This window comes from Lampris incognitus, chromosome 11 (assembly GCF_029633865.1).
Source record: "Lampris incognitus isolate fLamInc1 chromosome 11, fLamInc1.hap2, whole genome shotgun sequence".
NCBI lineage: Eukaryota > Metazoa > Chordata > Actinopteri > Lampriformes > Lampridae > Lampris > Lampris incognitus.
In genome coordinates this window covers 21,079,390-21,093,913 of record NC_079221.1, presented here as the reverse complement: position 1 = coordinate 21,093,913, position 14,524 = coordinate 21,079,390, and the positions used below count along the sequence as shown (strand labels likewise).

Below are 14,524 nucleotides of genomic sequence, written 5' to 3'. Positions count from 1 at the left end.
CATCAAGTATTTCCTAATATGAGTCGCCAAATAAGGAGAAGGAATGACGGGGCGATGCCTCTTCTTCCTTGGTCTTTGAGAGCCATAAGGCCCCACTGGACCTTTAGATATAAACTTAAAACCAACCAAGCCTACTGACTCTGGATTCAATCTGAGGTGGAGTGGATATCCAGAAAAAGTATCTCTGGGGTAAGATATTCAGCATAAAGATTAGAAAAAATAGTGGAATAGGTAAAGGAATGCATTTGTGTATGAACTGATGTAGAAAATCTTCTTCCTGGTTGCTTAGGTGATCGCTTGCATTGGCCACCACAGATGTCTAAAGGTAAGGCTGCACCCCCTCCAGGGTGCACTCTGAACATCAATGACCCTCAGGTCCAGGAGGCTGCTATTCGCATCCAGGCCTCATATCGAGGCCACAGGTACATCTGAAAATGTTTGCTATCTGCTGACATGTATGACTTTCAAATAAAATGTTCTTTTTCTACGTACATGTTGTAGAAAAACAGATCAATTGCATGGTGAAAACTCACTGAATGTCCACTAATCATGGTTGAATTATTCTTTACCCTGTATTGTGTCCATGGTTGTGTATGCCACGTAGGTCACGTAAAGAGCTGCGGGAGAAGGGCCCTCCAAAGATCCTGCAGGAGCTCAAAGATGTGGTTCTCCTTGAGGGAAGTGCTGCCAAACTGGAGTGTCGGGTTAGCGCTTTTCCTGATCCATTCATCGTCTGGTCCAAAGATGGAAAAGAGCTGAAGGATGGTCCTAAGTACTGCTATGTTTTTGAAGACCCAGATTTTGTGGCACTGGTGGTCCGAGATGGGGTACTGGCTGATCTGGGGAAATACACCGTTACCATCAAGAACCCTTTTGGACAGACTTCTGGATCTGCTTGTATTCTAGTGGAGGGTGTGTATAGATGCTTGATGTTGTCCGCTGATCAATGTTTTTGTTAATTGCCTGCTGGTGGATCTAGAATTTCATCAGGTAATTTATTTTCCTGGCAAAGCCACTTGGATAAGACAGCATATTGGACATATGTTGCTGCCTGTTATGATGTGGGGGGTAGCTGAAATGTGTGAAACAGCAAGTACAGAAAGTGCTCAGAGTAAAAAAAAAAATTATGTTGGGAAGATGGGAAAGAGACAGAGAGTGCATACTTGGAGAGTAAGACTTTAATTCTTCTGGCAGTTTCCATGAGGTGCATTTCACTGGTACTGACAACCTAACTACCTTCGTCTATCAGCTTCCTGATAAAGAGAGTCAAACAGCATGGCAAAAAATAGGCTGAAGAAAATGGGCAGGCGGTCACAATAAAACATTTTAGCAGATGTCAGTTTAGTTACTCATGCTGGAGGATGAAATGAGGTACCTAATCTGCTTCCATCATGTAATGGACAGTGTACAAAGTTCCACCTGCAGGACTTGAATAACAACTGATTTAAGGCCTTGTGTACATAATACAAATCCTATTGGCATCTTGAGAGACAAAGTATGACATTCATAATTTTATCATCAATTTTACAGTAATCATATTATTGATATAGATAATTTTCCCCATTTCTCTCAGTTCCTGCTAAGATTTCGAAAGGCCCAGACAACATCAAGGCCAAGAGAGGAGCAACGGTTGTACTCAAAGCTGATATTAGTGGAGAGCCTCCTCCAGATGTTGGCTGGCTCAAAGATGGGGAGGACATAGAAGAGGATGACAGGTAGACCTGTTTCAGCTATAGACAGAAAGCAGCTGAACTCATGTCTCACACTGAACATTTTGCATGTCTGATTTGGGGGCAAGCAACACTCATTATTGCATTACATTCATATGTTAACTCATATAAGGGGGGCGATGATATATACTGCAACCCAAAGGACAGAGGATGACATTTTTTTTAGAAAACAGAACACTGTTTACTCTGACCTATAGAAGTATGTGTAAAATTATGTGTGTAGTCTAATGACAATTTGTCTTCCACTGTGTATTTGCATTGTATATCAAGTCTTTGTGCCATATATCAGCATGCCGTTTGGTGCTATGTAAGCTTTTGATATGCCTCTGCACCATTTCCATCTGGACACAGTTCAGTACATTTATTGTTTTACGCTATTAAGTGATCTTTAGGGGTGCATTTATAAAATATACTGATGTGATGTTAATGCCATTGTCTTCCAGGGTGTTCTATGACGTTGGAGACACTAACACAATTTTGACCATCAAAAATGCAAAGCTCTCCGATGCAGGCAAATATGAAGTCTTTGTGGAGAACAATCTCGGCACAGACCAATCCTTTGCACGTGTGGACATCCTTTGATACACCCCTTCAAGTCCACCATTGCTTAGGGCCTCAAGCTGATGTTCTTCTGTGTTTGCCTGTCTCAGCTCTCATTGTTATGCAACTAGCGATAGACCGTTACTGTGTTCACAGGTGTACATAACTCAAGAATGTGCTCTTAATAAAAATAAATGTTTGCTAAACATTTGTGCCTTTATTGAGTGTGCAGTATTGATGAAACTCAAACACTCATGTAGCTTGAGGTTGCTGTACATTGTTGTTGCTTGTATAATATAGTTTAGTGGGCTTAACATTATGACACACTTCTATAAAAAATTGCAGTAAATGTTACATTTTTATTTGAGGCATTTGAATGATACTTGTACTTGAAATCAATCCTTGAAATTATGAGCAACCAATAGAAAGTGGTGTATATGACTCCTGCTGCAAAAGATGTAAAAAGTATTCATGTGTCCCTGGATTGACTCCCCCCCCCCTTATATATACGTATATCCCCGCAACCCTGAGAGCAGGATAAACGGTTAAGATAATGGATGGCTGGAGATATATAGATATATAGATATATATTTAAGTAAGTATTATCCAAATGCCTCAAGTATATTCCGTACTTGTTGAAACATTAAATGATTCCTGAGGTGCCCTAAAACAGTGGTTCTCAAAGTGGGGGTCCGCGACCCATAGCCACGGGGTCCTCGAAATAATTTGCTATAAATTATAAAATCGTGTTGTTGTATCATTATCCATTCATCCATTATCCAAACCGCTTATCCTGCTCTCAGGGTTGTATCATTAAAAAGTGCGTATCTACAGATGGGGACCATTTGCGCCAATAAAACAAGCATATTGTGTCCATTACTCCCACCCAGTGGACCTAAGTGGTATTAACATGATTCAAATTGAAACGAGTGTCTGCCACTACGAAACTGGTTGAAAAGTTTTCGAATTAAAGTTCCAATGGCATCTAACAGTACACATAGTAGTAATCATGTGCTTAATCGGTGTTACGATTATGAAGGAGTCCTTGGAAAAATGTCTCCTCTGTAAGGGATCCCTGGCCCCAAAAAGTTTGAGACTCTGCATAAGAATTTAGATGGATACGATGACAATGTTAGGCCCACTCTTCGGGAGACACGTGAGAGAATAGATTCTCTTAGAGGTTTTTAGCATCCTATGCAATATGTGTCCAGGTGTAAGACGGTGTGCTAAGCCCTAATCAGGATAAATGATAACAAAGGTTGAAATTAGCGGCTATAGCCATCGTCTCGATGTACATCTGGCTTAGTAAAACTTATCTTTCTCACAACTACACATGACAACCATCCCACCAATCTATGGACTGTACCTATACATCCATCCTAATAAAGCCCTGAAAGTAAGATTTACATTTTTTCATGCAATACGTTTTAAATCAAACCAATTTAATCGATTAAGCTGAAACTGACAATCGTCCTTTATGTCACATCGATAGTTCTGATCTATGCAGATCTGTAACAAAAATAAAAGTTTAGCCATTTCCAGAGTGCGTATGAGGGAGCTATTGACGGTTGTTGTTGTTTTTTTTGTTTGTTTTGAATGTTTGGGGGAGTTGGACTTTACATTAATTTTCTTTAGGGCACTTTGAAGACTGTCCCTAACTTCGTCTCTTGGACGGTCGGTTTCAAGGCTGCCCACGTCGTTCTTCAACTTTAAGAGCAACTTTAAAAACGCAGTTGATCTGAATGCGTTTTGATTAACAACTGAGTCAGAATCAGTTTTCCTCGCTGTTGTTTGCTTTTTGATTTCCTCTGATATTGTCAATCTATTAATTATCTATATATTCGACACATTGGTTCAACGTATATGATGCGTCGAACTGCAACTTGAAAAAAAAAGTTGAACAGGAGAAATGTATAAGGAACTCACGTGCGGGTCACGCTATAACATACATTCATACAGTACACACGCGCACTCGGCGCGAAAGAAAGTTCACATCCTGCATTGTGGCTTTAAGAATGGGGCCGCCTTGACACCGTCAAGTTCCATGTTTGTAAGGTGAAATTGATGAAGTTGTAGAAGTGTAAGCCCAATCAGAAACAGAAACAATCAATCGCGTTTAATTCATTCCGCGTTATTACATTTAGTCCGACATGTGGCGTCGTGTAATCTCCGGAATTGCTCGGCGCGTTTCTTTTTTTTTAACGCGCAATATGCGTCTGTGTAGACAGGGAGTGGCAAAAATATAAATATTTTTTTGTGTGCCGTAACTCCTTGGAACTATATATATATATATATATATATATATATATATATATATATATATATATATATATATATATATATATATATATATATAAGTTTGGACCGTCGTGTCTACGCGAGTGGCGGAGCTAATGGACCATTCGTCGTCGGTAATCGCGCAGGTAACGAGGGATGAGGAGGAAAACGCGACTTGTCGTGAGGAAGGTGAGTTTGGGAAAAAGTTTCGGGGCCATTCTGCTGCGCATGACTATGTCGCCGAGCACGACGGCGGCGTTACGGGGCTCTAATGTGGCTGTGTTCATTGAGATTTGCATACTGCCCCCCCCTCCTCTTTCAGTTGAAGCTGGTGTATATGAAACATTTGAATTTCTACAAACTTTTTTTCGACGGACTCTCTCGTCTTTTTTTTTTAAGTACATTTGATCGGGCGGTAGGCCTTGAGTCATGGGGTGCCGCCTAAAAACTTTACAAGTTTCAAAAATAGATGCATTTCATCTGCGGACCTACGTGATAAGTTGCGCAACTTTTACAATTAATGAATAATCGCAGCATTGAACTAATATGTCGTTTATTACGTGTTAATGCTACAAAACAAGGGGGACGGGGGGCGGGTCCAAACTGCACGTAAGCACTTTGACAGTTGGTGTGGACTTTGAAGTACGGTTTCTCTTTCTATTGTGACGTTTCATGATTAGAATGTAGAGTCTCTAGTATGCGGTCATCAAACCGGTATACGTAGATAGATCAACTACAAAAGGGGTCGCGTTAACTAATTTCACCCGTCCGAGCTGCAAATACAAACACTTGTGCTTGTGTGGCTGGCACTGCGGTGTGGCATAGCGCTTTTTTTGAAGTACAGTGGCCTATAACATAGCATTAGTATTTATAGGTTAATTGAATGTTTTCAGTCTGGGATATTTCAATAACTGGATATCTCGCTAAACAAACCATAAGTTAAATGTGGAGCTCCGTCTTGAAAAAGGCGAATGGGACACGCACCTTTTCCCCCATGATCCACGGTCATTTTCTGTAGAACTGCTTGAGGAACTTCATGATATCGCTGCTCGTTGGGAGTCTTAATTATCTGGCTTAAGCGGCGTTGGAACATATAAGCGGAAGGCAAGACGTCCAAAAAATAAATGTGGCAGAATATACAGTGGTGCTTGAAAGTTTGTGAACCCTTTAGAATTTTATATATTTCTGCATAAATAGACCTAAGACATCAGATTTTCACACAAGTCCTAAAAGTAATAATAATAATAATAAATTAAACTTACATAGCGCTTTTCTAACACTCAAAGTCGCTTAACAATAAACGGGGTGAAAAGACAATAGATAAAGAGAACCCAATTAAACATCGATCCATCTATTTTCCAAACCGCTTATCCTGCTCTCGGGGTCGCGGGGATGCTGGAGCCCATTCATTGGGCGGCAGATGGGGAGACACCCTGGACAGGCCGCCAGACTGTCACACAGGGCCGAAATGAGACAAAAAAATTTATACTTGGTCATTTATTTATTGAGGAAAATGATCCAATGTTACACATCTGTGAGTGGCAACAACCTGTTTTATTTAAAGAACAGGGCTCTATCAAAGTTTGATCTTCACAACACATGTTTGTGGAAGTGTATCAAGGCAAGAACAAAGGAGATTTCTGAGGACCTCAGAAAAAGCATCGTTGATGCTCATCAGGCTGGAAAAGGTTACAAAACCACCTCTACAGAGTTTGGACGCCGCTAATCCACAGTCAGACAAATTGTGTACAAATGGAGGAAATTCAAGGCCATTGTTACCCTCCCCAGGAGTGGTCGACCATCAGAGATCACTCCAAAAGCAAGGTGTATAATAGTCAGCCAGATCACAAAGGAACCCAGGGTAACTTCTAAGCAACTAAAGTCCTCTCACATTGGCTAATGTTAATGTTCATGAGTCCACCATCAGGAGCAAACTGAACAACAATGGTGTGCATGGCAGGGTTGCAAGGAGAAAGCCACTGCTCTCCAAAAAGAACATTGCTGCCCGTCTGCAGTTTGCTAAAGATCAAGTGGACAAGCCAGAAGGCTATGGGGGGGGGGGGGGATTTGTGGACGGATGAGACCAAAATAGAAATTTTGGTTTAAATGAGAAGCGTTACATCTGGAGAAAGGAAAACACTGCATTTCAGCATAAGAACCGTATCCCATCTGTGAAACATGGTGGTGGTGGTATCATGGTTTGGGCCTGTTTTGCTGCATCTGGGCCAGCATGGAACAATGAATTCTGAATTATACCAGCGAATTCTTTAAGAAAATGTCAGGACATCTCTCTGTGAACTGAATCTCAAGAGAACATGGGTCATGCAGCAAGACAACGACCCTAAGCACACAAGTCGTTCTACCAAAGAATGGCTAAAGAAGAATAAAGTTTAATGTTTTGGGATGGCCAAGTCAAAGTCCTGACCTTAATCCAATCGAAATGTTGTGGAAGGACCTGCAGCGAGCAGTTCATGTGAGGAAACCCACCAACACCCCAGAGTTGAAGCTGTCCTGTACGGAGGAATGGGCTAAAATGCCTCCAAGCTGATGTGCAGGACTGATCAACAGTTACCTGAAACGTTTGCAATTATTGCTGCACAAGGGGGGGGGGGGTCACACGAGATACTGAAAGCAAAAGTTCACATACTTTTGCCATTCACAGATATGTAATATTGGATCATTTTCCTCAATAAATAAATGACCTAGTATAATATGTTTGTCTCATTTGTTTAATTGGGTTCTCTTTCTCTACTTTAGGACTTGTGTGAAAATCTGATGATGTTTTAGGTCATATTTATGCAGAAATATATACAATTCTAAAGGGTTCACAAACTTTCAGGTAACACTGTACACTTGTCACCCCCCTCCGGAAAAAAACCCCCTACTAAAACATTTTTACATCCTTCAGTTTTAGCCTACAGATACAGCTTAACTGCTTTTTTTTTTCAATTAGAAGAGTTCCCACCGTAAAATGTATTTTGGTGCATAGAAAGGTGACTCTGTATAAAATTGTGGCTGCTAATTATGTGGAGGATGCACATGAAACAACACAGAAGATATAATGTCATTCAAACATAAAACAATTCGAATTTGTCAACAAATAAATTGTGACTCTACTACCCATGTCCTTTATATGTTGACATGCCCACATGGAGTGGCATATGTGAGCCAAAAAAATACTCTAAAGCTGTGCATTTCAGCACACAAAACTGCTGTAAGAAAAATTAACATAGACTATGCTATGACCAAGCACTATACAGAAGCCAGACATGGCTCACCATCTACTCAGCGCTTTGCTGGGATTGTAAGAATCACTCAACAACAACGGGGTGAGATTTTGGAAAGAAAGAAAAAAGAAAACTGGCACAAAGAAATGTTTTGGATCTGGTCCCTAAATACAATGATCCAAACTGTCTAAATTATGATTTTTTTAAGTGTTTTTTGCAAACAGCTTTAGTATCACAAATTTTGTAGACCCTTAACTGCGTGGGGTTGCTTAACATTGCCTTCTCTCCTTTGCCAGTGTTACTAGTAGTGTCTCTGAGTACCAAGAGTGCTTGTGCTATAGTTTCAGAACCCATGTCGTAGACCTTTGACCTCAGTAAGCCCCAGATAAAAAGAGTTGTTATGGTGCCCTCCACTCAATATGATTGGTTTTCTATTGATTGCAATACAATATTGTGATTATCTAGTAGGAATATATCCTCTGACCTTAGTTGTTCATCGTCCGTGGTGAAGATTGTGTAAACCGAAATGCAACAGCATTATTGTTTGTGTGTGTGTGTGTGTGTGTGTGTGTGTGTGTGTGTGTGTGTGTGTGTGTGTGTGTGTGTGTGTGTGCATAAATTAGATTTAGTTAAAACTGAATGTTATGCCCTAATATTTTATTTTTGGATGCGCTGACTTCTTCTAAGGTCAGTATTTTTTGGTTGAGCACTTCCAACAGACTTTTAGCTGAACTACACTCTTGCCTCCACTCTCGGTTGGGACGTAGGTTTCATGTGGACAGTTGCTGACTGGATTTCCCTATACATCATTGGCGTATATAGCAAGACTTGCCCATTGTCAGTTTGGTGGGGTTCATGTGGAGATCAAGTGCTGTTGCTCAATGTTAATAAGGATAAATAATGAACAAAAAAAAAATCCCTGTATTCTCTCCATGTGCTCTGCCTTTCCTCGACTTGGCAACCATTATGCAACCATTATCAAGGTGCCTTTGAGCAGTTGGGTGTGAGATGGATGAAAAAGAAGAATTCTGGAGTGAGTTGGACGACATGGTGGAGAGGGTACCCAAGGAGGAGAGAGTGGTGATTGGAGCGGACTTCAATGGACATGTTGGTGAAGGGAACAGAGGTGATGAGGAGGTGATGGGAAGGTATGGAGTCAAGAAGAGAAATGTGGAAGGACAGATGGTGGTCGATTTTGCGAAAAGGATGGAAATGGCTGTGGTGAATACATATTTCAAGAAGAGGGAGGAACACAGGGTGACATACAAGAGTGGAGGAAAGTGCACACAGGTGGACTATATCTTATGTAGAAGGCGCCATCTAAAAGGGATTGGAGACTGCAAGATGGTGACAGGGGAGAACGTAGCTAGGCAGCATCGGATGGTGGTCTGTAGGATGACTTTGGAGACCAAGAAGAGGAAGCGAGTTAAGACACAGCCGAAGATCAAATGGTGGAATTTGAAGAAAGAAGACTGTTGTGTGGAGTTCAGGCAGGAGTTAAGACAGGCACTGGGTGGTAGTGAAAAGTTGCCAGATGGCTGGACAACCACTGCAGAAATAGTGAGGGAGACAGCTAGGAAGGTACTTGGTGTGTCATCAGGACAGAGGAAGGAAGACAAGGAGACTTGGTGGTGGAATGAGGAAGTACAGCAAATTATACAGAGGAAAAGGTTGGCAAAGAAGAAGTGGGATAGTAAGAGAGATGAAGAAAGTAGACAGGAGTACAAGGAGATGCAGCGTAAAGCAAAGAGAGAGGTGGCAAAGGCAAAGGAAAAGGCGTATGGTGAGTTGTATGACAGATTAGACACTAAGGAAGGAGAAAAGGACTTGTACCGATTGGCTAGACAGAGGGACCAAGCTGCAAAGGATGTGCAGCAAGTTAGGGCGATCAAGGATAGAGATGGAAATGTGCTGACAAGCGAGGAGAGTGTGCTAAGAAGGTGGAAGGAGTACTTTGAGGGGCTGATGAATGAAGAAAATGAGAGAGAGAGAAGGTTGGATGATGTAGGGATAGTGAATCAGGAAGTTCAGCGGATTAGCAAGGAGGAAGTGAGGGCAGCTATGAAGAGGATGAAGAGTGGAAAGGCAGTTGGTCCTGATGACATACCTGTGGAGGCATGGAGATGTTTAGGAGAGATGGCAGTAGAGTTTTTAACTAGATTGTTTAACACAATCCTGGAAAGTGAGAGGATGCCTGAGGAGTGGAGAAGAAGCATACTGGTACCGATTTTCAAGAACAAGGGCGATGTGCAGAACTGTAACAACTACAGAGGTATAAAGTTAATCAGCCACAGCATGAAGATTTGGGAAAGAGTAATAGAAGCTAGGTTAAGAGGAGAGGTGATGATCAGCGAGCAGCAGTATGGGTTCATGCCACGAAAGAGCACCACAGATGCGATGTTTGCTTTGAGAATGTTGATTGAGAAGTATAGAGAAGGCCAGAAAGAGTTGCATTGTGTCTTTGTAGATTTAGAGAAAGCTTATGACAGAGTGCCGAGAGAGGAGGTGTGGTATTGTATGAGGAAGTCAGGAGTTGCAGAGAAGTATGTAGGAGTGGTGCAGGATACGTATGAGGGCAGTGTGACAGTGGTGAGGTGTGCGGTTGGAATGACAGATGGGTTCAAGATGGAGGTGGGATTACATCAAGGATCGGCTCTGAGCCCTTTCTTGTTTGCAATGGTGATGGACAGGTTGACGGACAAGATCAGGCAGGAGTCTCCATGGACGATGATGTTCGCGGATGACATTGTGATCTGTAGTGAGAGTAGGGTGCAGGTTGAGGAGAGCCTGGAGAGGTGGAGGTATGCGCTGGAGAGAAGAGGAATGAAAGTCAGTAGGAGCAAGACAGAATACCTATGCGTGAATGAGAGAGAGGACAGTGGAATGGCCAGGATGCAAGGAGTGGAGGTGACAAAGGCATTTGAGTTTAAATACTTGGGGTCAGCTGTCCAAAGTAACGGGGAGTGCAGTAGAGAGGTGAAAAAGAGAGTGCAGGCAGGTTGGAGTGGGTGGAGAAGTGTGTCAGGAGTGATTTGCGACAGAAGGGTATCAGCAAGAGTTAAAGGGAAAGTTTACAAGATGGTTGTGAGACCAGCTATGTTATATGGTTTGGAGACAGTGGCACTGACGAAAAGACAGGAGGCGGAGCTGGAGGTGGCAGAGTTGAAGATGCTAAGATTTTCACTGGGAGTAACGAAGAAGGACAGGATTAGGAACGATTATATTAGAGGGACCGCTCAGGTTGGACAGTTTGGAGACAAAGCAAGAGAGGCAAGATTGAGATGGCTTGGACATGTGTGGAGGAGAGAGGCTGAGTATATTGGGAGAAGGATGCTGAATATGGAGCTGCCAGGGAAGAGGAGAAGAGGAAGGCCAAAGAGGAGGTTTATGGATGTGGTGAGGGAAGACATGCAGGTGGCTGGTGTGACAGAGGAAGACGCAGAAGACGGGAAGAAATGGAAACGGATGATCCACTGTGGTGACCCCTAACGGGAGCAGCCGAAAGTGGTAGTAGATCAAGGTGTCTTTGAGCAAGGCACTCAAACAACATTAGCACTGCTCTGGCTGCTAGGTGGACAACAGTGGAAGACTTTGGTTGTATCAGTTTATGTCCAATTATGAATGCTTGAAATGTATCATGTAAAGAAGAGCTTTGCTGAAAGTAGTTGGGCTCCTGGTAATGGATGTTGGGGGAAAAAAATGGTTTGTGCAGGTGTTGCCTAGTGCTACATTGTGGGTGGGGACAGGTAGGTAGTTGAGACTGCTGTGCCATTTGCTTTTATAAATTTAGCTTGACTTGTGGTCAAATTAAAAAACAAAACAATTTTTTTTTTAAGATTTTCATTGGGAGTGACGAAGAAGAACAGGATTAGGAACAATTATATTAGAGGGACAGTTCAGGTTGGATGGTTTGGAGACAAAGCGAGAGAGGTAAGATTGAGATGGCTTGGACATGTGTGGAGGAGAGATGCTGGGTATATTGGGAGAAGGATGCTGAATATGGAGTTGCCAGGGAAGAGGAGAAGAGGAAGGCTGAAGAGGAGGTTTATGGATGTGGTGAGAGAAGACATGCAGGTGGCTGGTGTGACAGAGGAAGATGCAGAGGACAGGAAGAAATGGAAACAGATGATCTGCTGTGGTGACCCCTAACGGGAGCAGCCAAAAGTAGTAGTAGTAGTAGTAGACTTGCGGTTAAATGTTGTGCAAGGATTTTATTGATTGAGCTACAGTTGATGGCTGAGCAACCTATATCTTATCTCTTTTGAAATGTGATTTTATTAATTGGTGCCTAAATATTGACAAAGCAGTCACACGCAGTACAGGACAGTCATATTAGAGGTTTCACTGATGAGGAGGAGGAAAGAGCAGAGGAAGAGTCTGACCATAGACGATAGAGGTGAAGAAGGAGACGAGAGGGTTCAGATTGGAGGAGAGGCAAGTGAGAGACCAGAGGGGATGAAGGCAGAAGGAGTGGACATGAAAAGACTATGAGAGACCAGAGGGGCTGAAGGAAGAAGGAGTGGACATGAAGAGACTAGAGGAAAGGATAGGCGAGGAAATATGGTAACAACATGTGTCCTGATTGACTCTAGGGTAGGTATTGATGGAAAGCTAAGATTAAACCTTTCATTCATGTGCATAGAGTCAGTGGTTGTCTGAGGAAAGCCTACCTCTTATATTTAATTCAAAAGATGTGGTTTTCATATGTAAATGATGGTGGGGGTGCTGGTACAAAGAGAAAGAATACGCCATTGTGACCAATGTGTAAGGAAATGAGGACAAATGTCCTCAGTGAAACAATTTTGGTCATATACTGAATAACGGAGCCATACGATCAGCCAATTAGCTACCCATTTCAAATCATATCATAGTTTAAAATCAAATTATACATACCTGCGAAACTATACAAAGCCGCATAAAATCAAAGATTGACAATACTATTAGATGTTGCTGAATATTTTTCATTTCTTTTTTTTTGTTTGTTTTTACCCTTGCTGCACTGCAGTAGGAGAATTAATGGTGGATGTCGGGAGAAAACTGCTACCCTCAGAGGGGATCTGGATAAAGAAAGCCAATTAGTTAGCTCTGAACTCATCTCAGATGCTGCATATCAATGTGAAGTACTGTAACACTGTATGGTCAGAGGGTGGCAGTACTGGCCAAGTAATAATTTCCCTGCTCTTGAATCACTTCCTTTTGGCCAAAGGTCATGAGCCCAGGACATGGCTGCATTCCAGAAGAGAGGGGCCAGAGAGAGAAAGCGGAGGGGGAACTCTGTTCAGCCCTTTGTTTATTTCACACTGAACTTCTGCAATCAAATAGACAGTATTTTGCAACTTTAGATTTCATGAAGTTGGGTGTCAGAATTTCTTGAAAAGTTGTGAAGTAACTGAACTTGTATTATTATTTACATCCTTATGATTCCTCAAGTTTGAATCGTACGCTTGATGGCATACTTAGCACAAAAAAATGTATAATCTGCAGAATGCTTAATTGCGATCAAGATACCGCTGTAAATATTGCACACAGTCTTTATTATAAGTTTTACTCCATGCATTGTTAGTTTATTTTAATGCACAATGTGCACCAGCTACTAGGTCAGATTTCTCATACTTGCTCTCACCTGTTCCAATTCAAAAATAGGCTACGTAAGACTTGTGTCATGGGACTTATTAACAGTAAATAACGATACGTATAGTCAGATTGAAAATTTAAAAAGTCGTCTTATTCTTATTGAGGTCAAAAAAAAAAGAGAAAAAAAAGCATCAACACAGAACTGCCTCCCCCTCAGCCTTGCTGCCCTGAACTGCTATGCCACTTCAGTGGTGTGAAGCAAGTTGTCAAATTGTGCCAGTGTATCAAGTGTCGAAGTGATGGAAAGTCGGTCACGGGAGGCCCCATTCTTTCTGTGTCTGGATAGGAATAGAGGCACCCAGATTTTAGCCTGCTTTTAACTAAGCAGCCTGAACATGCTGATGTAGAAGGGGGTTGTCACTGCCCCTTAAAAATGCTCTAACCTCATTATCAGTGTCAAAGCTCCTCTGAAGAAATGCAAGCAATGTAAAGAAGTCTGCACCACCATTAATTACGCTGTGTAATTATGTGTCAGCCTGAGTTTAGGAACATTTAGGGGTAAGTCAAGTTCAATTAGGATTTAGCTCACCACGCTAGTGCCAGTTGAAAAAGAGTGGTTTGCAGATAGAGCAAACAAAGAACAAAATAATAATAATAATAATAATAATAATCAGTAACTTGGCACAATGGAAATGAAATTTGAGTTCACTTTAAGTGCTTTACAAAGGTATTCAGGTTGCTTTGTAAGAAAGGCATAAGGGCTGAGACTGTAACGGTTGCTTTGTAAGAAGGGCATAAGGGCTGAGACTGTAACGTGTTGTTTGGTAAATGCACTTGTTGCATTCAAAGTCGCAGTTTCTCTGTGACACTTGTGGAGCTTTACCTGAGCCCGGTTTTGGAGCTTTGCATCCTGCAGATCATAATCATAAATGTTTGGGAATCATTTGAACAGCCCCAAAATTGTTTGCATTTTTGACAGTTGTCCATGAAGAATAACAGCTTAGTTAATAATTTGTTGTTAACTTAAAACCATACCTTTAATGATTCTTAATTCTTGCACAGTAGGGGTCCTCAGATATAAAGCACACACTCAGCTAATTCTATCACACTTGGTTAGTGTATTACTTTGCAAAAGTTGCATGTTGATTGTCAAATAGACAAAAAGAAGAAGAAATG

The 14,524-nt window shown here is 41.7% G+C and overlaps 2 protein-coding genes across 2 annotated transcripts in view; both read left to right on the top strand.

Annotated features, from left to right (window-relative positions):
- Positions 1-302: 302 nt before the first annotated feature.
- On the top strand, positions 303-2,423 carry LOC130121281 (SPEG neighbor protein-like). Its single transcript, XM_056290156.1, has 4 exons — positions 303-422; positions 605-912; positions 1,574-1,715; positions 2,174-2,423. Exons 1-4 carry the CDS (start codon positions 316-318, stop codon positions 2,310-2,312), a joined length of 696 nt encoding a protein of 231 aa, XP_056146131.1. The 5' UTR covers positions 303-315; the 3' UTR covers positions 2,313-2,423.
- A 2,208-nt stretch (positions 2,424-4,631) lies between these two features.
- Positions 4,632-14,524, top strand: part of ctdsp1 (CTD (carboxy-terminal domain, RNA polymerase II, polypeptide A) small phosphatase 1) — a 34,072-nt gene continuing 24,179 nt past the window's right edge. Inside the window, exon 1 of the mRNA XM_056289276.1 lies at positions 4,632-4,736. Within this exon, the coding sequence (XP_056145251.1) occupies positions 4,664-4,736 (73 nt within the window). The 5' untranslated portion in view covers positions 4,632-4,663. The remainder of the gene's footprint in view (positions 4,737-14,524) is intronic.

What these genes read in the sequence shown, in the direction of transcription:
- LOC130121281 (XM_056290156.1), top strand. Translation starts at nt 316, where the DNA reads ATGTCTAAAGGTAAGGCTGCACCCCCTCCAGGGTGCACTCTGAACATC. An exon ending in GCCTCATATCGAGGCCACAG is followed by an intron (nt 423 to 604) that starts GTACATCTGAAA and finishes TATGCCACGTAG; the next exon opens with GTCACGTAAAGAGCTGCGGG. An exon ending in GACATAGAAGAGGATGACAG is followed by an intron (nt 1,716 to 2,173) that starts GTAGACCTGTTT and finishes ATTGTCTTCCAG; the next exon opens with GGTGTTCTATGACGTTGGAG.